Here is a 27,316-nt window from a genome sequence, read left to right on the forward strand (position 1 = left end):
GCTAATTTGAGACTTTAAAAACCTAGTTGAAAGGCAAACTGCAAAAAGAATATGCACTCTATGTATAGATAACAGCACAGAATATGTGCATTAAGATCTGATAATTTTTTGCGCACAATAAGAGATTCAACTTCAGACTATAATGCCAGAATGAAGCCGAGTACTTGAGCACTATAACTGTGCAATTGTGGAAAAAGCATAGATGCTCCGTCTTCAAAGCAAATCTGCCAAATAAATTATAGACAAAATCAGTCTCCATTGAAGTCTACTTAATTAAGAGATCTCCAACTAAGGCACTAAAAATGAGACTCCAGAAGAAACTTGGACAAACAAGAAAGCAGATTTTCACATCTCAAAGTATTTGGAAGCAAGGTCTACGTTCACATTTTTGTGAACCAAGTGACGAAAATGAGACACAAGGAATAATGAATATATCTTGGTAGGATATTGCAAAGATTCGAATGCACACAGGCTTTTTGAACCTAAATGCCAGAGAATCATAAAACTTTGTGACATTATTTTTGATGAAGGTACTTCTAAACAGTTTAAAGAAAAACTCAAGTCATAGGAAACAAACTGATTGTTCATCAGACTGGCAAATAAAAAACAAAATTAAATAACAACATCTGAACTAGAAGAAATCAAACCTGAACCTGAGACTATCAGATCAGATCAATGTAGTGGCAGCCGCCAAGCTGAGAGGACGCACAGCAGAAGTCTTGAGAATATCCTTGTGTAGGGCGGCTCCCTAGTGTAAATTTTCTGTGTAGACAAATTTATTTCTGCTCAATAGCTTGCAGTCTCCGAATTCGGTAAGAAATCTGCACACCAACTTTTAGTGTTACTTTTTTCTCCTTTGGTATATTTTCAAACTCAGTAACACCAATTGAGACCTTATGTCTATTTCATACACAGTACAATATGGGTAGGGACTGTGCTTGTTATGAGCAGACACAAGGAGAGTTGGCTGCTGTCCGTAAACAGCTGGAAGCTGTGTTGGCTACTGAAAACAAGCTTCTAACAAAAGCTCAGAGTTGCGGTGACGTCGGGGTGCCAGTGATGAAACCTGTGACACCTTTGGTGTCACTGGAATCCCCTGGTGCCCGGACGTCACTGTGGCTTCCGATACGCAACATCTGACCAGTCCGTCCTCATTCCAGAGTGGGTGGCAGACAGTGGTGGGTTTGTGTGTCACTGGGCGGAAGGCGAAAGAGGGAGCAGGCTATGCAGCTGGGTCCCTACATCTTAGCAACAGGTACAAGTTGCTTTCAAGTGTTGGTGACAACTCTGAGCCAGCACAGGATGCCTCTCCTGTTGGGCCAGCGGTCAATTTTCCTGCCCAGTCTGGACAAGCACAGAGGGTGGGTATGCTAGTCATTGGGAGCTCCAATGTTACGCGAGTGATGGAGCCCCTCAGGGAGATAGCACACAAGGCAAAAAAGAATTTCACTGTGCATTTGGTATGTTTGCCAGAGGTCCCATCTGTGATGTGGAGGACACCCTGCCGGTTGCTATCGAGCACACTGGGTGCAATTGGCTGCATGTAGTGGCACATGTCAGCACGAATGACACCTGCCGCTTGGGTTCTGAGGCCATGCTCGGCTCCTTTTGGCGGCTGGCTGATTTGGTGAAGTCAACTAGCAATGCACGCGGGGTGCAGGCTAAGCTGTCTATTTGTAGTATCGTACCCAGGATTGATCACAGTCCTCTGATTCGGAGCAGAGTGGAAGGTCTAAACTAGATACTCAGACGGCTCTGCGATGGTATCATATGAGAATTTCTCGACCTCCGCTATCGAATGCAGAATTGTAGGGTTCCCCTTAATAGGTCAGGCTTGCCCTACATGCAGGAAGTGGCTACTAGGGTAGCGGAGTACGTGTGGCATGCACATGGGGCTTTTTTAGGTTAGACAACCCCTCCCTTGGGAGCAAACACAGTTTGCCTGTTAAAGCAGCCACGGTGACCTCAGAGAATCTTGGTCCTCGCAGATCACAGATAGAAAAGATTAATGTGATTTTAGTAAACTGCAGGAGCATCCAAGGAAAGGTCTTTATTGTAAGGATGGGTTAGTCACCAGTGGTGGCGGCGTGTTTATTGCGGTAAAAAATTCAATAAAATCTAGCGAGGTTATCATGGGTTCTGAATGTGAATTAATCTGGGTGAAACTGAATATCAAAGAATGGTCAAAACTGGTGATCGGATGGTTTTATAGACCACCTGTCAGGATCTGTAGTTGTAGAGCACTTCAGAGAGAGCTTGCAGAATAGCATTAGTAATTTTCCTGATGATGCCGTTGTAATAGGGGGTGACTTCAACTTGCCAGGTATAGAATGGGAGTGATAGGCCATCAAAACTGGTGCCAGAGACAGGGAATCGTGTGGCATTGTTCTGGATGTCTTGTCTGAAAATTGCCTTGAGCAGATAGAGAGCCAATGTCTTAGAAGTCCTGGCAACAAACAGACCTCAACTTACCAAATCAGTTAACACAGAGGAAAGTATCAGTGATCACAAGGCTGTGACAGCAGCTATGACAATGGGTCCTACAAGGAATGTTAAGGAAGTTAGGAGGATATATTTGCTCAGCAAGGGTGACAGGATACAAATTTCAGAGTATCTCGGCAGTCAGCATCAAATATTTGGTGATGAGGAGGAAGATGTGGGGAAGAAATGGAAAAAATCCAAAGGCATTGTTCAATATGCCCTAGACAAGTATGTTCCGAGTAACATTTTAAGGGATGCGAAAGATCCTCCATGGTTTAATAGCTGTGTTAGAAAAGCACTGTGTTAACAAAGAGCACTTCATCTCAGATTCAAGAGAAGTAAAAACCTAGCTGACAATCAAAAGCTGAACGAAGCGAAAATGAGCATAAGGAGAGCAATGAGGGAAACACTCAATGATTACGAAAGTAAGATGTTGTCAACCGACCCGAGTAAAAACCCTAAGAGACTTTGGTCATATGTAAAATCAATAAGTGGGTCAAAATCATCTAGTCATTCTCTCAGTCATGACACCAGCAGTGAAAGGGAAGATAACAGAGAGAAAGCCGAATTACTGAATTCTGTCTTCCGACGTTGTTTTACCACATAAGATCATAACACTGTCCCTCCATTCAATTGTCGTGCAAACATCAAAATGGCAGATACTGAGATAACCGATTGCGGAACTGAAAAGCAGCTACAATTGTTTAACAGTGGAAAGGCTTCAGGACCAGATGAGACACCTATAACTTTCTATAAAGATTATGCGAAAGAACTTGCTCCCTTTCTAGCAGCAATTTATCGTAGATTGCTTGAGCAACTAAAGGTACCTAACGATTGGAAAAAAGCACAGGTCATTCCCATTTTTAAGAAAGGCCGTAACACAGATCCACACAATTACAGACCTATATCGTGGACGTCAATCTGTTGTAGAATTAATGAACATGTTTTATGCTCACGAATTACGACTTTTTGGAAAATGATCATCTCCTCTATAAAAATCGACATGGATTCTAGAAACAGACATCCTGCGAAACTCGGCTCTCTCTGTTCCTCCATGGGATCCACAGCACAGTGGACAATGGCACTCAGGCTGATGTCATGTTCCTTGACTTCAGTATGGCATTTGACGCTGTCCTGCATTGCCAGTTAATGAAAAAAATACGAGCTTACAGAGTATTGGAGCAGACCTGTGATTGGATTCAAGACTTTTTTGCAGATAGAACTCAACACATTGCTTTAACAGAACTAAATAGACAGAGGTAAAGGTAATATCCGGAGTACCACAGGGACGTGTGATAGGACCATTGCTGTTCATAATATATATAAATGAACTAGTAGAAATCGTTGGATGCTATTTAAGGTTATCGCATTGTTTATACCAAAGTAGCAACGCCAGAAGATAGTAAGAATCTGCAGAACAACCTGCAAAGAATTGATGAATGGTGCAGACTCTGGCAGTTGAGCCTGAACATACATTTATGTAACATATTGTGCATCCATGGGAAAAGAAATCCACTATTGTACAGCTTCACTATTGATAACAAACAGCTAGAGACAGCATCTGCCGTGAAATATCTATGCGTAACTATCCAGAGCAACCTTAAGTGAAATGACCATAGAAAACAGACAGTGGGAAAAGCAGACACAAGACTCAGATTCATCAGAAGAATCGTAAGGAAAAGTAACACATCCATGAAAGAAATGTCTTATAATGTGCTTGTTCCTTGATTCTTGAGAATTGTTCATCTATCTGGGATCCCTATCAGATAGGACTGATAGAGGAGATGCAGAAGATCCAACGAAGAGTGACGCGTTTCATCACGGGATCATTTAGCTGGCAAGAGGGCGTTACGGAGATGCTAAACAAACTCCACTGGTAGACAGTACAAAAGAAACGTTGTGCATTTCAGGACAGCACTTGTCAGGAGTAGTCAGACAACATATTACTTCACCTCACATACATCTCGCATATTGACCAAAAGGAGAAAACTCAAGAACTTAGAGCCAACACACAGACTTACCGACAGTCATTCTTCCCACGCACTATTCGTGAGTGGAACAGGGTTGGGGAGACCAGATAGTGGAACCGAAAGTGCCCTCCACCACACACCATTAGGTGGCTTGCCGAGTAAGATGTAGATGTAGATGAAGTAGTGGTTAAGTGAGTACATTAGCTGCAATGAGACATCAAGTCCAGACAAAACAAATAACGGTAATGAGCAACGTGAGCCAATATGAAAGTGATCAAGAATTCCAAACACAAAAAGATGCATGACTGTGTAAGTTGTATGTCTTCACACTCAACGGACTCTGATCCTTTGTCACTGAAAGATGCAATGGTGTCAGGCAATGCTGAAAGCTGGCTGGAGGCAACACATCAAAAGTTACAATAACACACAGAAAGTTACAATCCCACAAATAGAATCTCACATTGGAGTTTGCTGTTTTACCTTCAAATAGAAAGCCAATAAATGTCACATGGGTGATCAAGACAGATTTGAAAAGCTGTATGGTATGACACACAGCTAGTAATAAAAGGTTGTGTTCAGAGCAAGGTCTGGGCTATGATGAAATGTATGTAACAGCTACGCAAAGTAGCTCATTAAGGTATTTATTTCCTATTGCTGCTAAAAATGAAGTTGACAATGATCACCTAGATGTTGTCATCGCTTTCTTACAAAACGACTTACATGAAGAAACTTCTGTGAAAGTTCCAGAGGTAGATCCAGAAGCAAAGACAAGGACAGATATTGATTTTAAAAGATTACAAAAGGCAGTATATGGACTGAAGCAAGCTGGTTTATGGTGGAACTTGAAATTAGACAGTACACTGTTGAATATAAACTTCGGAAGGCCGATATCTGAACCTTTTATCTATTACAAAAAATAGAGGTTCAGAAATTTTCATAGTTCCTGTTTGTGTGGTTGATATGCTAATTTTCAGTAACAATTCATGAGAGAAGGATGTTTTCAAAAACAGATTAAGAGAAAAATTCAAGGTGAAAGATCTTGGTGATGGAAAATAACAAAATGCTTACTCTTGATGTGGGTCCAAAACAGAACAATTGCAAGAACCTATGAAGGACACAGTAAGGTAGTTGTAGAAACGATTGGTACTGTAGTTGTAAATTGTCATAGCTGTGTTGGGAAAGAACCAGAGCTCCAAGCCTTAATAGAAAGCACTGAAGCTCAAATAGTTGTAGGTACAGAGCTGGCTAAAGTCGGAAATATGTTCAACTGAAATTTTTTCAAATGATCTAACAGTGTTCAGAAAGGATAGATTAAATACAGTTGGTGGTGGAGTATTTATTGCTGTCAGAGGTAGTTTGCCTGTACCGAAATTGAAGTATATAGTTCATGTGAAATAGTATGGGTAGAGGTTATACCTGACAATCGGACTAAACTATTAATTGGATCGTTGCTGAACAGTTCAAAGAAAACTTGAGTCTCATTTTAAGTAAGTACCCCGCTCATACAATTATAGTCGGTGGTGACTTCAATCTACCCTTGATATGCTGGAAAAATTATCTGTTTAAAGCCGATGGCAGGCATAAAACGTCATCCAAAATTGTACTGAATGGTTTCTCAGAAAATGATTTTTAACAATTAGTTCATGAGCCCACTCAAAGCGTAAATGGTTGCGAAAGCATACTTGACCTTTTAGCAACAAATAAGCCTGGACAAATAGTGAGTGCTGTGATGAATACAGGGATTAGCGACCACAAGGCAATTGCTGCTAGGCTGAATACTGTAACACCTACAACCATCAAAAAGAAACCCAAAGTATATCTATTTAAAGAAGCTGATAAAAACGCTCTTAACGCCTTTTTACGAGACAGTCTTCACTCCTTCCGATCTGAACATGTAAGCGTAGAAAAGTTGTGAAATGTTTTCAAAGAGATAGTATCAACAACAATTGAGAGATATATACCACATAAATTAATAAGTGATGGTACTGATCCCCCATGTTACACAAAACGGGTCAGATCGTTGTTGCAAAAGCAACGAAAAAAGCATGCCAAATTTAAAAGAACGCAAAATCCCCAAGATTGGCAAAGTTTTACAGAAGTTTGAAATATGGCGCGTACTTCAATGTGAGATGCTTGTAATAATTTCCACAACAAAATTCTGTCTCGAAATCTGGCAGAAAATCCAAAGAGATTCTGGTCATACATAAAGAACACCAGTGGCAAGAGACAATCAATACCTTCACTGCGCAATAACAACAGTGAAGTCACTGATGACAGTGCCACTAAAGCAGAGTTATTAAACACGGTTTTCCGAAACTCCTTCACCAAAGAAGATGAAGTAAATATTCCTGAATTCCAATCAAGAACAACTGCCAAGATGAGAAACATAGAAGTAGATATCTTCGGTATAACAAAGCAGCTTAAATCACTTAATAAAGGCAAGGCCTCCGGTCCAGACTGTATACCAGTCAGGTTCCTCTAAGAGTATGCTGATAAAATAGATAAAATAGCTCCATATTTAGCAATTATATACAACCACCCCCTCACAGAAAGATACATACCTAAATACTGGAAAATTGCTCAAGTCACACCAATACCCAAAAAGGGAAGTAGGAGTAATCCGTTCAATTACAGGCCTATATCACTAACGTCGATTTGTAGTAGGGTTTTAGAACATATACTGTATTTGAAGATTATGAAGTACCTCGAAGAAAACGATTTATTGACATATAGTCAGCACTGATTCAGAAAATATCGTACTTGTGAAACACAACTAGCTCTTTATACTCATGAAGTAATAAGTGCTATCGACAGGGAATGTCAAATTGATTCCATATTTTTAGATTTCCGGAAGGCTTTCGACACCGTTCCTCAGAAGTGTCTTCTAATCAAACTGCGTGCCTATGGAGTATCGCCTCAGTTTTGCGACTGGATTCGTGATTTACTGTTAGAAAGGTCACAGTTCGTAGTATTACATGGAAAGTCATCGGGTAAAACAGAAGTAATATCCGGCGTTTCCCAAAGAAGTGTTACAGGCCCTCTTTTGTTCCTGATCTATATTAACAACATAGGAGACAATCTGAGTAGCCGTCTTAGATTGTTTGCAGATGATGCTGACATTTACCGTTTTGTAAAGACATCAGATGATCAAAACGACTTGCAAAATGATTTAGATAAGATATCTGTATAGCGCAAAAAGTGGCAATTGACCCTGAATAAAGAAAAGTGCGAAGTTACTCACATGACCACTAAAAGAAATCAGCTAAATTTCGATTACACGATAAGTCACACAAATCTGAAGGCTGTAAATTCAACTAAATACTTAGGAATTACAATTACAAATAACCTAAATTGTAACGATCACATAGGTAATATTGTGGGTAGAGCAAACCAAAGACTGCGATTCATTGGCAGAACACTTGTAAGGTGTAACACTTAGAAGGTGCAACAGGTCTATCAAAGAGACTGCTTACACTACACTTGTCCGCCCTATTCTGGAGTACTGCTGTGCAGTGTGGGATCCGCATCAGGTGGGACTGACGGATGACATCGAAAAAGTACAAAGAAGGGCAGCTCGTTTTGTAATATCGCGAAACATGGGGATAGTGTCACAGACATGAAACGTGAATTGGAGTGGCAATCATTAAAACAAAGGCGTTTTTCGTTGCGATGGGATAATCACCAGTTTTCTCCTCCGATCGTGAAAACATTCTGTTGGCACCCACCTACATAGGGAGAAATGATCATCACAATAAAATAAGAGAAATAAGGGCTCGCATGGAAAAATTTAAGTGCTCGTTTTTCCCACGTGCCATTCGAGAGTGGAATGGTAGAGAGACAGTATGAAGGTGGTTCACTGAACCCTCTGCCAGGCACTTCATTGTGAATAGCAGAGTAATCACGTAGATGTAGATGTTATTGTGAAGAAATAGGAAGTTTAATGCATGCTCAGTAGGAATAAGGCTGGAACTAGCTTATTGACAGGAACTGTAAGCCATTTTTGAAATATTTCAGGCACACTGCAATGGCAGGCAGTCAAAAGGAGTTTTAGATATCTAAAAAGCATGAAGGGTATGTACTTATTGTTTTCTAAAGCAGAGGACTGCTACATAATAGATTACTGTGATGCAGATTGGGCAAGAGGTTTTGGAGACAGAAAGTCAACAACTGGACACCTGATGACATGTCGAGGAGCAGAAGTATACTGGCAGAGTAAGAAACTGTGTATGGTAGCCTTATCCACAACTTTTGGTCCTGAACTCTGCATGCTAGGAGGCTCTATGGCTTCAAAGATTAGACACTTTTTTTGTTATGGTTTTAGGGCGCAAAACTGCTACGGTCATTAGCGCCCGAAAGATTAGACAGTGAAGTACCTCCATGGCCTCAGAGAAAGATCCTATCAAACCATTTATGTGGCAATAAAGCAGCAACTGACTTGTGGTGGTGGTGGTGGTTAGTGTTTAACGTCCCGTCGACAACGAGGTCATTAGAGACGGAGCGCAAGCTCGGGTTAGGGAAGGAGTGGGAAGGAAATCGGCCGTGCCCTTTCAAAGGAACCATCTCGGCATTCGCCTGAAACGATTTAGGGAAATCACGGAAAACCTAAATCAGGATGGCCGGAGACGGGATCGAACCGTCGTCCTCCCGAATGCGAGTCCAGTGTGCTAACCACTGCGCCACCTCGCTCGGTCAACTGACTTGTCTAACAAGAAACCCCATGAGTGCGAGATCGCAAGTTCAGTCTTTAGTAAGGTGTTGTCTTAACAATCATGGCAGAAAAAATATAACTCACCATGTGCGTCAGGAGGGTGATAGAAAATGAATGTCCGGGAACTGCGGAGATCAACCTTCTACGAGATGCATTTATTACATTTCACAAAGTGGACATCGTTGACCTTCAAGAAATGTTCAAAACAAACCATTAACTTCCACCATGAACACCAAGTGAAAAATTACAAACCACAGTGATCACAAAGGTTAGCACAATCAAATGGTTCAAATGGCTCTGAGCACTATGGGACTTAACATCTGAGGTCATCAGTCCCCTAGACTTAGAGCTACTTAAACCTAACTAACCTAAGGACATCACACACATCCACGCCCGAGGCAGGATTCGAACCTGCGACCATAGCATTAGCACAATCAAGATCAAAGGCGAAATCCCTGGGAGATACAAACTGTGCAGGGTGTTCAGCTAGGTATCCACTTTTAAGGAATGTATATAGAATCATATTGGTGTAAGAGGGTGATGAGAACTGGTGGAATGTGATGGCATGCAACTGAATGTGAAACAATCTGTCATGCCATTGTGAAACTGGCTATCCTTAAGGTGTAGCTGCAGATGGTGTAATATGTTTTATAGGCACAAAAAAAAAACACCCAGAGGCTGAATTTGCCCAGTGGTTCCCGGTTATATGAATTGCAATGCCACACACATTTAAGGAAGGACAGTTTTCTCTAAAGGAGTATGATTTTTATACACAGACCAGGAATCAAGCAAAAGCAAGCTATTTTGACCAGATATTTGGCCAAAAGCAGTGCTTGTGTCACAGATGTAGTCCTGTTACACTCATTTTCCCACTCTTGCTTGCTGTGACATAAGTATTCTCTACTGCCCTTATAAGATCACACACGTGAGAAAGAATCATAGGGAGCAGAGCACCTCTAGCTTCTTGCAGCACAATAAATAGCTTTCAGCCAATTTACCACCCAGATGAACAGTCAGCGTAAATGTATATGAATGCGTTAAAGCATTGATGTTAGCTGATCTTGCTACAACTCTTCTTGGTACCTCTAATTTCCAGAATTCCTTGCATATTCATTTCCTCTTCAAATCCTGATTGATCAGAGTTGAAAACAGATTCCTTACAAAATGATGGGATAAGTTTGTTTATCTCATCCACAAACTTTTGGATCGATTCTGCAGTTTGCTGTGTATTGTCAAGTTGATGCTTTGTTTGTCATTTTGTTATCTTACGTCTTCAAATTCTGTAGCACTGTTTGAAGTTATGCTACCAACCACTGCTTACCTTGATATCACTGTAATCTATGTCGTCCACAATTTGATGTTAATGACATATTAGGTCACTATCATGGACATACTGTAAACTGTATCGAACATCCTTGAAACAAGCAAACACAGTTTTTGTAGCAAGTCCGTCTTATCCTCCCTTGAACATCCATAGTTTTTCTTATGACGAAGAGCAAGCATTGCCTGCAGAGGAGGGACTGTTAAATCTATGTTTTTGGAATCAGCCCCAAGTCACACTTTATATTTTTTTATTGACTGGTTTCGCTCTTCAAATGAACAAGAGAATTATCAGAGTATACATGTAAAAGATATACATTTAGATAATATGGAAAACTTACATTAATGTTACGTAACATACGTATTTTGACTTGTACATAATAGATTTGAGCTATCAGTCGTCCTTTTTAAATTTTATTGGCAGATACAGATTTCAGCTAGAAACTAGCCATTCTCATTGCACAATCATTTTTGATCAATGCACATGCATTGATAAAAAATGATAGTGCATTGAGAATGAATAGTTTCTAGCTGAAATCTAGATCTGCCAATAAAATTTAAAAAGGACGACTGATAGCTGAAATCTATTATTTACACGTCAATATAACAGTCGCTGCATACAACAGCCTTCTGAATGGAAGGTAACCTGATACGTATTTTGCTTCCAGTATGGTGAATTATGTTTAAAGCTGAACACAGGATTAAGATTGCCTTTAAAGTTGGCTGACAGCTCTAAAGCTTAATCTGACTGTACTATATTACTTAAACTTACATTTAAAGTGCAGTAGTAAATGGTGGCACTGACAGCACCAAAGATGAAATTGACTGTACAACAGTACTTGTAACATCTATGTATGGTCCATCCAAAGATAATTTACAACTATACAAAATGAAAGTTACATTTTAATCGCCTCTTTTTATGGGCGTGTGTATAGACATCTCATATCTGTACATATCTTCTTATCTTTCAAAAATATGAGTACATCTGTAAAAATTTAAATATTTTTCCTAATACATTAAAAGAAATATATATTCAAAGATGTCTACACAAAAATGCATTCAAATACTGTACTTTAAACATAAGTTTGAGTACGATAGTACAGTCAGATTAATCTTTAGCGCTGTCAACCAGCTTTAATGGCAATCTTTAATGCTGTCAGCCAACTTTAAACAAAAGTCACCATACTGAAAGTAGAACATGTACTTTACGTAATGTCGGTGTAAGTTTCACATATTATCTCAATTTGTATGTGTTACAGTGTATATTCTGATGACGGTCTTGTTCGTTTGAAAAGTGAAAGCAGTCAATAAAAAATATGAAGTCCAACTTGTGGCTGGTTTCAAAAACTTAGTTTTTCTTATGCACTACATAGTCATACTGCTGTGGACTTATTCAAAATCAGCTCATAAGTGTGATGTTTTTTTTTTATGTACTTAATCATGTTTAGTTCCCATTTCTTAGACACCAACTGTCCTTTAGTATTTTCACTGGAGACAGGATTTGTGGCTCCCTGTCTGACAAGGATAATGAACTACATGACTCTACATCTGTTTCAATGTCACTTTCACTTGCTAAGCATATAACATCGTCATTATACTCCTCACGTACATTGTCCTCACAGTCGAGTGTATATGACACCACACATTCCACTGACTCATCTTGCGAAAATGCTAATATTTCATCTGCCACTTCTTTCTCACTCTGCAAAATTCCTTGGGTTCATTTCTAAGTAAAAGTCAACTTCACCAACTGTTATTGTGGATATGATGCGGTTTGCTTTGTTTATTGTTCCCATTGCTTTGCTTTGTATCAACACCACTAGCACTGTAATGTTTTTTTGAGTTACTCATTGATTAAGCAGTTCAACTACATTCTGTAGCCTCAAGCTGTGCTTACTATTGGTTGCCTCAAGTCCTGCCCCCTTTGCCTTCGACAGACAATACTGTGGCTGCATGGGAGGTAATACATGGGGTGCCAAATGCCGTGAACATCATTGGCTTTGGTGAGCTCGCACTCGAGTGGTTCCCTGTAAGGCTAATGGCTACAAGAGTTCAACTAAACAGACAGACACAAGATTCTACTTTACAAAAGAAAAAATACAGTCAGCCCAAGTCCTGTGGAGCACATACCTTCAGACCAAATTCTGAAAGACATGATGACAAAACAGTGGCAAAGCCTTGCCATTATCTTCTGCTACAAGTTTTTGTACTAAAAATATAGTGGTGCCTTCTCCCTCCTTCTTTTTGCTAGGTCATGATTGTAGTGGGGGTGCACGAATCTAGAACATACGAGGGCTGTTCAAAAAGTAAGGTAACTTTTCAAATTGCGCGATCACCTTACATTCGATTATCGATCTTTTTTTGTTATGATGATACACATGTCCCGAACATATTTTCACAGTTTAAAGTGCACAGCATACTTAGTCTGTTTTTGACACAAAGAAAAGTTCGACGTGTTTTATTGTGCTCGGCAATTTTCGATTATTATATTTAAAAAAAATTTTTTTTAAATTTTTAAAAAAATGGAGCAAAGAATATGCATTAAATTTTGTGTGAAAAATGGAATCGAGTGCTCTAAAACACTTGAAATGTTGAAGTGGCATACAGTGAGTTTGCTCTAACTAAAAAAAAATGTTTACAAGTTGTAAAAGATCTTCCACGATGGCCGAGAAGATGCCAATTACGAACCTCGCTCTCGATGCCCCTAGCACATCAACAACAGATGATAATGTCGAATCTCTGAAGAAAATTGTTTTAAAAAATCGTAAAATTACCATAAGAGAAGTTGCTGAGGATGTTGGCATATCAATCGACTCATGTCATGCAATTTTTTCGGATGTTTTGGGCATGAAACGTGCATCAGCAAAGTTTGTTCCAAAACTGCTCAATTTTGACGAGAAGAACCGTCGCATGAGCATCTCTCAGGAGCTCCTGAATGACATCAATGATGATCCCGATTTGCTCAAAAGGGTCATAACTGGTGACAAAACATGGGTTTATGATTATGATGTTGAAACCAAAGCCCAGTCATCCCAAAGTAAGCATCGCGAGAGCGAAGACCGAAAAAAGCACACCAAGTTCAATCAAATGTCAAAATTTAGCTCTCTGTTTTTTTCAATTACTGTGGCACAGTGCACCATGAATTTTTGCTTCAAGGTCATACGGTAAATAAGGAATATTACCTTGATGTTATGTGCCATTTGCAAGAAGCAATATGCAAAAAAGTACAGAATTGTGGAAAAACAATTCATGGCTTTTGCATCACGCCTCTCTTGTTAAATAATCTTTTGCATTTGGAGAAAAGAGAACCACTTGCATGAATATCAAGAGCTCAGATGGAAACCCAGTTCTAAGCAAAGAAGGGAAAGCAGAAAGGTGGCAGGAGTATATAGAGGGTCTATACAGGAGCGATGTTCTTGAGGACAATATCATGTAAATGGAAGAGGATGTAGATGAAGATGAAATAGGAGACATGATACTGCACGAAGAGTTTGACAGAGCACTGAAAGACCTAAGTCGAAACAAGGCCCCGGGAGTAGACAACATTCCATTAGAACTACTGACAGCCTTGGGAGAGCCAGTCCTGACAAAACTCTACCATCTGGTGAGCACGATGTATGAGACAGGCGAAATTCCCTCAGACTTCAAGAAGTATATAATAATTCCAATCCCGAAGAAATCAGGTGTTAACAGATGTGAAAATTACCAAACTATCGGTTTAATAAGTCACAGCTGCAAAATACTAGCGCAAATTATTTACAGACGAATATAAAAACTGGTAGAAGGCAACCTCGGGAAAGATCAGTTTGGATTCCGTAGAAATGTTGGAACACGTGAGGCAATACTGACCCTACGACTTATCTTAGAAGAAAGAAAGGCAAATCTATGTTTCTAGCATTTGTAGACTTAGAGAAAGCTTTTCACAATGTTGACTGGAATACTCTCTTTCAAATTCTGAAGGTGGTAGGGGTAAAATACAGGGAGTGAAAGGCTATTTACAATTTGTACAGAAACCAGATGGCAGTTATAAGAGACGAAGGACATGAAAGGGAAGCAGTGGTTGGGAAGGGTGTGAGACAGGGTTGTAGCCTCTCCCCGATGCTATTCAATCTGTATATTGAGCAAGCAGTAACGGAAACAAATGAGGTTCGCCGATGACATTATAATTCTGTCAGAAACAGCAAAGGACTTGGAAGAGCAGTTGAACCGAATGGATAGTGTCTTGAAAGGAGGGGATAAGATGAACACCAACAAAAGCAAAACAAGGATGATGGAATGTAGTCGAATTAAGTCGGGTGATGCTGAGGGAATTAGATTAGGAAATGAGACACAAAGTAGTAAAGGAGTTTTGCTATTTGGGGAGCAAAATAACTGATGATGGTCGAAGTAGAGAGGATATAAAATGTACACTGGCAATGCCAAGGAAAGCGTTTCTGAATAAGAGAAATTTGTTAACATCGAGCATTGATTTACGTGTTAGTAAGTCATTTCTGAAAGTATTTGTGTGGAGTGTAGCCACGTATGGAAGTGAAATGTGGACGATAAATATTTTAGATAACAAGAGAATAGAAGCTTTCGAAAAATAATGCTAAAGATTAGATGGCTAGATCACATAACTAATGAGGAGGTATTGAGTAGAATTGGGGAGAAGAGGAGTTTGTGGCACAACTTGACTAGAAGAAGGGATCGGTTGGTAGGACATGTTCTGAGGCATCAAGGGATCACCAATTTGGTACTGGAGGGCAGCGTGGAGGGTAAAAAATCGTAGAGGGTGACCAGGAGATGAATACACTAAGCAGATTCAGAAGGATGTAGGCTGCAGTAGGTACTGGGAGATGAGGAAGCTTGCACGGGATACAGTAGCATGGAGAGCTGCATCAAACCAGTTTCAGGGCTGAAGACCACAACAACAACAACAACAACAACATGAGTAACCATGGACACTATATGATTTTTTCCATGTGATACTGCACTTAAGTTCAGGTAAGAGCTCTTACCTTGTTAAAGTGTGTATAACATACCTTGTTGTTCTAATCAGATATCACCAGCAAATTATTCTGCTAACAATTTTCCAGTGTAACTGCAATACCCTTAGGATACCATATACACTAATATGACACAAAAGTGCTCCACTGGAAGCACGATTATGTCCGCTTCCTTCATTGTTAAAGTTGTCAGTCACATTGGACCAGGAGAATATTTGTTTACCAGGTGCCATAAGGTGAGAACAGTACATGATGATATATCCTGAACTGGGAGTGCTTAAAAATAGCCTGCTGAAAAGCATAGGATTCAACATTGTGCCACAGATTTGGCTACACATACAAGAGGCGGTCACCTGCTGTAAAATGATCAGGATATGTAGGACAATTCCTGTGGCTCACTCACTTCCAGTTGTACATTAGTTTCACAGTCCTTATCTACACAGTGCTTTACAATACTGGACTTCCCTTACTCTATGGACTTTTAATCTAGAATGTGTATAGGTGCCTTGTGAGTAGTTAAACTTCTATCAAGTGCAGACACAGAAGAGACAACTTGGAACTGGAGGACTAACACTTGCATAGTATATCCATCATTTTTTTAACTCCTTTGACAATAAGAGGAATACCATTAGCAGTAGCTGGCACTGTTGTTGCAGGAACAATGCATGTTACTGAACTCTGTATTGCCTTCAGTTTTCTCCCAATTCCGTGAGGTGAAAGAACAATGGGCCATATATACACTATGCATCAGCTGTAACAACAATTTAAGGCTCCCCAAGTACTATTTGCATACTCCAAACAGACACTTGGCATGGCAGCTGATAGGAGCGGCCATAAGCTATTTCCCATTTACAGTTGTCCCCTCAGCCACCACGTCAATTATCAGCTTGGACTCCACAAATAATACTGTGTCATTGCTCATAATGTTAACATCTTTTTCTGTAGTACCCCGTGAAAGTTTTGTTTTTCTGTTATAACACTTGGCTGACACAAAAGTTGTAAAAATTAACCAGTGTAGTAACTAAAAACATTGGTATCACACGAAGGACTTGAGAGTAGTGTGAAATTTATGAGATAATGATGCATGTACGTGTTTTGTATTTATTTCACGGAAACATGCAAACAAAAGCTCAGAAACGAAATACAGAAAAAGGGCAAAATAATGAAACTGTTTGGAGTGAGACATACACTCATTAAATAGTAAATACAATAATCCAGAACTAAAATATTCCAGTACAGAAAAGAAACTATGATCTGAAGTCGCTGTCATGAAAGCTGCATAAATAGAACAAATAAGGTTACATGCTTCAAGAATACAGTTAATACATCATACACTGCTATATAAAATAAAATGAAAACTGTAGATGAGATTAGAGTTCAAAAACACATAACAGATTTCCAGAATGAAATTTTCACTCTGCAGCGGAGTGTGCGCTGATATGAAACTTCCTGGAAGATTAAAACTGTGTTCCGGACCGAGACTTGAACTCAGGACCTTTGCCTTTCGCAGGCAAGTGCTGTACCATCTGAGCTTCCCAAGCACAACTCGTGCCCAGTCCTCACAGCTTTACTTGCGCCAATACCTCGCCTCCTACCTTCCAAACTTCACAGAAGCTCTCCTGCGAAACTTGCAGAACTAGCACTCCTGGAAGAAAGGATATTGGGGAGACATGGCTTTACCACAGACTGGGTGCTGTTTTGACAATGAAATTTTAGCTCTGCAGCAGAGTGTGCACTGATATGAAACTTCCTGTGGATTAGAACAGTGTGCCGGACCAAGACTCAAACTCAGGATCTTTGCCTTTCGCAGGCAAAGGTCCCGAGTTCGAGCCTCAGTCCGGCACACAGTTTTAATCTGCCAGGAAGTTCACAAAACAGATTTGACTCATTGAAGCATAAGATGACTTTTCTCTCCAAAAGAAAATTAATTATGTAATTTCTGTAAGTAGCAAATACAAAATTCATGCCAACAAGGAATGGGAAAACCCATCTACCCATAACAAAGGCAACAGTAGGGACCATCAAGAAATGGAATGCAATAAACAGACTTAAGGCACAGGAGAATAATTTAGATAAAACCAGTAACAAGAGCAGTTATATTTTGACATACACAAGATTGCCTTGGATGTGGCATAGCCAGAAACATTGCACAAACTGATTAGGCGATATCTCATACCCCGATACCTGGACACCAGTTGCGTATTCAGGAGGATAACACACCCTCCAATTACTCAGAATTCTGTCATATTAATTAAATGAATGCTGAATGAAAACTAAGTTGCTTTTTCTGGACACCAAAGCCCCATAACTTCAATCCTGTTGAGTATTTCTGGAATGCTGTCACGAATATTTGTTCTCTGAGCAAGTTCCAAGGGTTGAGGGTGACCTCAATCAGTCTGTACCACAATTTTCATGCTCAACACATGCCCTCGATAGTTACTGATTTAAAAAAAAAAACAACCTTATACTGTCAGGGAGATTTCTGTAATTCAACTGCAAATTTATCACAACATTCACTGTTAACAATAAAATAAATGCAAAATATTTGACTTTTTATAATGATCTCAACACTTCATTTGTTCCTTAATTTATGGTAAACATAGCTAATTAACTAAAACTCTTTCAAAAATTTATCTTAAATGTGGCTTCACACTCTCGAACTGCAAAAGTTCCAGAAAATGTTTCGCAGAAAGTAAAAACGAGATTAAAAAGCAGAAGATGAATCAGATCCTCCTTTCTTCTTCTTCAGTGTATCTGTCTTGTGACAGGATTCAACTACAGGCTCCCTACCATGTCCTGTTCTGAGCGTCTTCCTCCTCCTATTTGTATGTTCATCTTCAAAATGTAGACCATCATTCTGATTCTCTCCCTAACTCTTTCTCTCATTCTTTCCACTTTTTCCTCTATTATTCTGTGTTGCAGACGGTTTCTACACAGTACATGTCCCACCAATATTTTTTTCACTTCCTGATCACTTCCAATAATCTTCTTTCTTCCCCTATTTTCTTCGTTACTTCTTCATTCCCAAATCAGATCCTCCGCACCCACATTTCGATACTATCTAAATATCTTTCTTCTTTCTTTTTAATTGTCCATGATTCATCGCTTATCATCACTATACTTCAGACATAACACTTAGCAAATCTTTTTCTCAGCACCATTTGACTTCTTCCAGCTATTAATAGTTGCTTTACCTTTTCATATGCTCTTCACCATCCATGTCTTTATTCTTTTTTATAGTTTCCATTTTCTGTATAACAAACTTCAGTAATACAGAAAGGATTTTATGTGTTCTATCTTTTTTCCATTTTTTCCATAAAAGAATATAGGCACTTCTTTCTTGCTTATTCTCATCACTTTTGTCTTTTCTATATTTATCTTCATTCCATACTCCTCAACCCCTTCTAGCATACTCTTCAGCACCTGTTGTACTTACAAACATGCATACTCTGCAAGCCACCATATGGTGCAAGCTGAGTGGGAGGTACATTGTACTGCTATTAGTGATTTCTTTTCTTGTTCCATGTACAGACAAGAGTGAGGGAAAAACGGCTGTCTACGAGGTCTGTACAAAAAAATTCTGGAACTTTATCCACAAAATATTTTAAATGCTTAACTTTTACTTAATGCACATGGTCTCCTTCATAATACTCTCCTCCACAATTGATACACCACTCCCAATGCCATTTCCACTTCTGGAAGCAATCTTGGTATGCTTCTTGGTGGATCACATGAAGTGCCAACTGCGAATTTTCTTTTATCTCATCTATCATGCCAAGCATCATCCTTTCAATGGTATTTTCAACTTTGGAAATAAAAAAAGTACATATGGGCCAGGTCTGGAGAGTACAGATGAGGTAGCACACTGAATTTGTTTTTTGTGCCATAGTCATGCACCAACAGGGTTGAATGTGCAGGTGTGTTATGGTGTGCCTCGCCACATTTCAGTCTGTTTCCTACTCACATTTTCTCGCAGGTGTTGCAACACATTTCGATAGTACCGTCAATTAACAGTTAGTTCCTGTGGCATAAATTCACGATGAACTAATCCTTCAAACTCAAGAAAACTATCAGCATGGCTTTGACATTTGACCAGACCTGATGAGCTTTCTTTGGTCATGAAGAACCTTCCCCAACCCATCGTGAAATTGAACCTAGGTCTCAACATCATAACAGTAGACCCACATACCACCACCAGTAACAATCCTCTTAAGGAGGACCTCATTCTCATTTGCGAGATCCAAAAGCTCTTCAAAGGGTGCTAGGTGAAGGTCTTTCTGGGCCTGACTCATGAGCCGTGGGACGAACTTGGCGGCAACACAATGCATTCCAAGATGCTGTGTCATAATTTCAGGATATGATCCAACTGAAATGTTACATTCTTCTGCATCCTTTCTGACAGTCAGTCTTTGATTGGCATACACACTTTCACTGACTTCCTGACATAAGCATCCGGCCATTTTTAAACTGGGTAAACCTTTCGTAACATCAAGTTCAGCTTACGCATTCATCACCGTAAGCTTCCTGCATCATTTGGTGTGCATCTGTACAGGTTTTCTTGAATTCCACACAAAACTTAATGCAGATGTTTTGCTCCTCTGACACTGCGATCTCGGAGTTTGCAAACTGTGCGAAACTACTACTTAATGCAGCACTGAACAATAACTAACAGACATACAACAATGACACCTTCAGCAGTTACACATTAAATACAGCCATGTGCGGGTGTGCCAACTGCATTTCACTCGAGCACACCACTGACACAAAATTACGAATGTTTCGGAATTTTTTGAATAGATCTCCTAAATGCCCCATATCTTTGTGGCCTCTACCTGAAACGTATGTTGGCAGTTATAGAATAGTTCTGTAGTCAACATGAAATGCTGAAATTTTCTCAATAGTTTTCAAAAAAAAAAATGTCATTCTCCCTCCAGGACTGCGATTTCCGTTCAGCAACCATCTCCATAATGCCTGCATATCGACAGAACCTAATGGTAACATATCTAGCAGCTTCCCACTGAACTGTTTCGATGTCATCCTTTATTCCAGTCTAACCCATGACAAGACCTGCCGTAAGGCACAATACCATACTACTTACTACTTACTACTACTACTACTACTACTACTACTACTACTTTTTTCCAACCTGGTGGATATTACAAACGCTCAAGTAGTACTCAACAAAGGGTCACAGTAGTGTTCTGTAAGTGGTTTGCTTTACAGATGAACCACACTTTCCTACAATTCTTCCATTCACCCTCCCTACTACAATCCTTTACATGCTCGTTCTGTTTCATATCCCTTTGCAAAGTTTTGCCTACATACTTAATCGACATGATTGTGACCAGCAGGACACTACTAATGCTGTATTCGAACATTAGGGGTTTGTTTTTCCTTCTCATCTGCATTAACTTACATTTTCATCATGTCAACTATACATTTCATTTAAGTCATCTTGTATCCTCCAACAGTCATTCAATGATGACACCTTCCCTTACACCACAGCATCATCAGCAAAAAAACCACCAATTGTTGCTAACCCTCTCCATCAGATCATTTATGTATATCTTTACCTCTATAGAAAGACTGATATCATGATCACTAATCCTTGTTCTTACACTGACACCACTGATAAGGTCATGCTGTTTGTAGCTACAAGGTCTAAACATTGCCTCTGCATGTGGGCCGTCAAACCAGCTGCTCAAGACAGTTTTTGGAAAACTGTGTTCAAAAGTACTTTGCAAGATGACCTGTCAGTACCTCCTGCAATGAATCCATATATGTCCCAATCCCTCCAATTAATACTGCATGGTCTGGGTGTTTCTGCACTACTGAGCATACACTTTTTTGAATGAATCTAAAACTGTCACAGCGGAATTGTGTGACTAGAAAAAAACATCCAACAATAACTTGATTTCACATAGACCTGTTACGTACGCCCTCCTCTTCTGATTCTACCAGTACCGCTACATCATCTGCGTATTTTATAGTCTTTATACAATGGGAAATCCAGGATGGAATCTAACAATAATGTGAAAAGGAAAGTTGCTACCCACCATATAGTGGAGACACTGAGTTGTAGATAGGCACAACAAAAAGACTGTCACAAATAAGCTTTTGGCCAACAAGGCCTTTGTCAAAAATATACAAAACACACACACACACACACACACACACACACACAGGTGCGCACGCGCCCACGCAACTCTCACACGCGTAACTGCACACTATGGCGGCTGAAGCCACAATGTGAGCAGCATCAGCAGCAGTGCACGATGGGTGTGGCAACTGGGTGGGGGTAAGGAGGAGGCTAGGGCAGGGAGGGGGAGGTGTAGTACATTAGGAGTGGGAGACAGTGAACTGCTGCTGGGGACCACACAGGGGTGAGGTGGAGAGTGGGTAGGGCAGCTAGGTGTAGGTGTAGTCAGGAAGGCAGGGGAGAGATGTGCAGGAGAGGGGTGGGAGTGTAGCAGAAAAGGAGAGAAGTAAAAACACTGGTGTGACAGTGGAATGAGGGCTGTGTAGTGCTGGAATGGGAACAGGGAGGGGCTGGATGGCTGAGGACAATGACTAAGTCATGACTTCATTAGTCATTATCCTCACCCATCCATATTCCCACTCCAGCACTACACAGCCCTCATTCCACAATCACACCCAGTGTTTTTACTTCTCTCCTTTTCCACTACCCCCCCACCCCGTCTCCCCCACCTCTCCCCTGCCTCTGTCTAACATCCTGACCGCACCTAGTTGCCCTACCCTCTCTCCACCTCGTCCCTGCATGCTCTCCAGTAGTACTTCACTGTCCCCCACCCCTACCCAACTATCCCTCCCCCTCCCCACCCCAGCCTCCTCCTTACTGCCACCCAGTTGCCACTCCTATCATGCACTGCTGATGACGCTGCTCGCAGTGTGGCTTCAGCTGCCAGAGAGTGCAGTTACGTGTGCGGGAGTTACGTCTGCGCGCGCGTTTGTGTGTGTGTGTGTGTGTGTGTGTGTGTGTGTGTGTGTGTGTGTGTGTGATCCACTTTCAACAAAGGTTTTGTTGGCTGAAAGCTTATTTGTGACAGTCCTTTTGTAGTGTCTATCTGCGACTCAGCATCTCCGCTATATGGTGAGTATCAACTCTCCTTTTCATATTACTGTTTTATAGCCTTTAACCTTTCTCCTTCAGTTATAATACCTGTGTCCTCTATGATACTACACACCAACACTTCTCCATATCCACTGAATAGCTTCAGTAACAGTGATCATCCTTGCCTTACACCCCTACCAATGGTCATCTCTCTTGTCTCCTCAATCCCTCCTCTTATTGTTACTCTTTATTAATATTTTATCATTCCAGTCTAGTCCAACATCTTTTAAAATCTTCAGTCATATACTCTAGTTGACTATTGAATGCCTTCTCCCAGCTGATTAAAATGAATATACATTACTTTGTTCACTCCAGTCATCTTCAGATAATCAATAGCATCTCTTGTTCCTTATACTGTTTTGTGACCGAACTGGTCTTCCCCACATTTTAATCTGCTTCCCTTTCAGTTATCCTCAGTATGACTCTTGTTCCAGCCTGTGTAACATCGCTGATAAAACTGTCTGTCCTTCAGTCTTTGCATTCTTTTGCATTGCACACTGCACTTTTTAGGTAATGACACTACAATGATCTTAAGTATATCTTTCACTAACTCAGCCAGTCTGGAAATTGCATTTCAACCTAAGACTTTCAGTGCCTCAGATAGTAGACTGTCACAGACCAATGGTTTCTTTTCCTGGAGTTCTGAACTGCTTTCTCCAATGTCCATTTGAATATCTTAGTGCCCCAGTTTTCTTCATTCTATTCCCCTTCATCTTCCAAATACTCACACAAAATTCCCCAGTAACTGAGTGCTGAATCAGATGAAAATGAAAGATCGTTCTGAACAGTTGCTTGTGAAGCCAATGCAGAATGATCTGTAACAAGAACTAAGTCTTATGCTAATAGACAGTCTAATTGGTGCACAAGTTAAAAGCCTTTCATTATTCTTTGGAAAGGGAAATGTTAAAGAGACTTGGTAAAGTTTCAGTACAAAATTAATAAGATGGCTTTGCACATTTGTTATTTTACACACACACACACACACACACACACACACACACACACACACACATGAGAGAGGTGATTTAATGTCCCATTTACACCAAGGCAGTGAGACACACAGAACACCATCAGAAAGGTAAGAGAAGGAGAACAGACAGACACACTTTTGAAAGTAGCATCTTAATAACTGCCTACTGAGTTTTAGGGAACATATGGAAAACTTGTGGTAGGAGGGCCTGACAGGGATTTGAACCCATTTCTATTACACACAAGTAATCTCTTAAGTGTTGTGCAATTTTTTTATCATGTTACAAATATTTATGTTTACTTGTCAGTATCCATGGTACACCAAGAGAGTAAAATCATGTATGTTTATGCTATTTACAACAATTTTATTCTAAAATTATCATTCAGTGGAATTAAATTGCATAGTTAAGTTCATTATTCCAACTGTGACCAACAAGTGTAAAACAAAACAAAAAAAATACCTGTATGATATCACTACTAAACAGCTGGTTGCATATTGGACACGATATTTTTGGACTTTCACTGTCTTCCACATTCTTAATGGCTGGAAGGCATGGTGCTGGACTTCGAGAAGCATTAGAAAGCTGAAAAAAAAAAAAAAAACAATATTAATAAATTTGTAGAAATTAATAATAATAATAATAATAATAATAATAATAATAATAAGGCCCGGGAAATGAATAAACCTCAGGTATGTGCTGCCAGTCGTAAAAGGCGACGAAAAGAACAAACCACTAATAGGGCTAACCCCCCTTTTTGTGTTATTAGTTGGTTCAGGACAGAACTAATGAAGCCTCGGACAAGCGCTGTCATGGTTGGGGACAACGCTTGAACCCTATGCCCGTCCACAGTGGTAACGACACTGCTAGCCACACGGAAAATGATTTAAATCCAAATAGAGGTGTTTTGCAGGATATGATTCCTGCAACCACTCTAGAAGGAAAACAAAGACAGAGGATGAGATGGTCAGATGAAGTTAACCGACATCTCATGTTCTGTTATTACCAAGCAACAAACTTAGGAACCAACACAACTGGATACAGATCACAAGTATACACAACATTTATTACCAGATACCCAGAATTAAAATTTTTATCAGAACAACGACTAGCTGATCAGATCCGTGTAATAATCAAAAATAACAGGATACCCTAGTCAGAATTAGAAAACATCAAACAACAAGTACAACAAATACTGGAACAAAATAATGTGCAATCAGAAGAAGAAGAAAATACAGTAATGGACCCAAACATCCCAGAGCAAACAAACAAATAGCAACATGCATCAATTAAACAATCAAAGGAAAACGAAATCTTAAGACAGCCACCAGAACAAGCACAAATAGAACACAAAATGACACACATGTTAGATATAGAAGAAAAATTTCAGCTGACATGTACAGAATACAAAGACACCAATACAGATGTTAGACCATTCTTGCATAGACCACCAAATAACCCACAAGTCGAAACAACAACAACAACTATCAACACAATCATACACAACAAAATAAATGAAAATACAACTATGGAAGAGTTACAACTACTGATTTATATAGGAGCACTCACTACACTAAATATACACACTAGGCAGAGATCAGAGCCAACCAACAGACAGAAGAAACCCACAAAACCAGCACGGCAACACAGGCTACAGATCAGAATAGAAAAACTGAGAAAAAACATCGGAGAGCTAACACAATTTATAAGAAATGAAATATCAGACAAAAAACGAAAAAGGTTAGGTAAAATCTCACAACAAGAAGTGATAGAGCAATTAGATGAAAAGAAGCAGAAATTACAAGCATTGGGCAAACGACTTAGAAGATACAAAAAAAAGTGAAAATAGAAGGAAACAAAACCAAACATTCAACACAAACCAAAAGAAATTTTACCAGACAATAGATAACACACACATTAAAATAGACAATCCACCAAACATAGCTGACATGGAACACTTCTGGAGCAACATATGGTCAAACCCTGTACAACATAACAGACATGCACGGTGGATACAAGTAGAAACAGACACATACAAGATGATACCGCAAATGCCTGAAGTGATAATTTTGCAACATGAAGTCACCCGAGCAATTAATTCTACGCTCAATTGAAAAGCCCCTGGAAAAGATAAAATAGCAAATTTCTGGCTAAAGAAGTTCACATCAACACATTCACATCTAACTAAATTATTTAAGTTACATGCAGACCCATACACATTTCCTGATACACTTACACAAGGAATAACTTATCTGAAACCTAAAGATCAAGCAGACACGGCAAACACAGCAAAATATCGCCCCATAACATGCCTACCAACAATATACAAAATATTAACTTCAGTCATTACACAGAAATTAATGACACATACAACACAGAACAAAATAATAAATGAAGAACAAAAAGGCTGCAGCAAAGGAGCACAAGGATGTAAAGAACAACTGATAATAGATGCAGATGTGACATATCAAGCTAAAACTAAACAAAGGTCACTACACTACGCATACGTTGATTACCAAAAAGCTTTTGATAGTGTACCCCCCTCATGGTTACTACAAATATTGGAAAGATCCTAAATTGATACAGTTCCTAAACATAGTAATGAAAAAATGGAAAACCACACTTAATATCCAAACAAATTCAAATAATATCACATCACAGCCAATACAGATTAAGCGTGGAATATACCAAGGAGACTCATTAAGTCCTTTCTGGTTCTGCCTTGTTCTGAACCCACTATCCAACATGCTAAATAATACAAATTATGGATACAATATTACTGGAACATATCAACACAAAATCACACATTTGCTATACATGGATGATCTAAAATTACTGGCAGCAACAACTCAACCAATTACTAAAGATAACAGAAGTATTCAGAAATGGTATAAATATGGCTTTTGGAACAGACAAATGTAAGAAAAATAGCATAGTCAAGGGAAAACACACTAAACAAGAAGATTACATATTGGATAACCACAGTGACTGCATAGAAGCGATGGAAAAACAGATGCATATAAATATCTAGGATACAGACAAAAAATAGGAATAGATAATACAAATATTAAAGAAGAACTAAAAGAAAAATATAGACAAAGACTAACAAAAATACTGAAAACAGAATTGACAGCAGGAAACAAGACAAAAGCTATAAATACTTATGCTATACCAATATTAACCTACTCATTTGGAGTAGTGAAATGGAGTAACACAGACCTAGAAGCACTCAATACACTTACATGACCACAATGCCACAAATATAGAATACATCACATACATTCAGGAACAGAACGACTCACATTAAGCAGAAAGGAAGGAGGAAGGGGATTTATCGACATAAAAAACCTACATTATGGATAGGTAGACAATTTAAGAAAATTCTTTATAGAACGAGCAGGAACTAGCAAAATACACAAAGCAATCATTCATATAAATACATCGGCTACAACACTGAAATTTCAGAACCACTTCTACAACCCTTTAGATCACATAACATCAACAGATACGAAGAAAGTAAATTGGAAAAAGAAAACACTACATGGCAAGCACCCGAATCATCTAACACATCCACACATCGATCAAGACGCATCCAACATTTGGCTAAGAAAAGGCAATATATACAATGAGACGGAAGGATTCATCATTGCACTACAGGATCAAACAATAAACACCAGATATTGCAGCACGCATATTATTAAAGATCCCAATACCGCAACAGATAAATGCAGACTTTGCAAACAACAAATAGA

The 27,316-nt window shown here is 39.5% G+C and overlaps 1 protein-coding gene across 2 annotated transcripts in view; it reads right to left on the reverse strand.

Annotated features, from left to right (window-relative positions):
- LOC124612464 overlaps positions 1-27,316 on the reverse strand; it is a 134,966-nt gene that overhangs the window by 10,861 nt on the left and 96,789 nt on the right. For both annotated transcript variants that reach the window (XM_047140703.1, XM_047140695.1), the window contains one exon: positions 24,027-24,149. In XM_047140703.1, coding sequence (XP_046996659.1) covers positions 24,027-24,149 — 123 coding nt within the window. The remainder of the gene's footprint in view (positions 1-24,026; positions 24,150-27,316) is intronic.

Source organism: Schistocerca americana, chromosome 1 (assembly GCF_021461395.2).
Source record: "Schistocerca americana isolate TAMUIC-IGC-003095 chromosome 1, iqSchAmer2.1, whole genome shotgun sequence".
In the NCBI taxonomy this organism is placed as follows: Eukaryota; Metazoa; Arthropoda; class Insecta; order Orthoptera; family Acrididae; genus Schistocerca; species Schistocerca americana.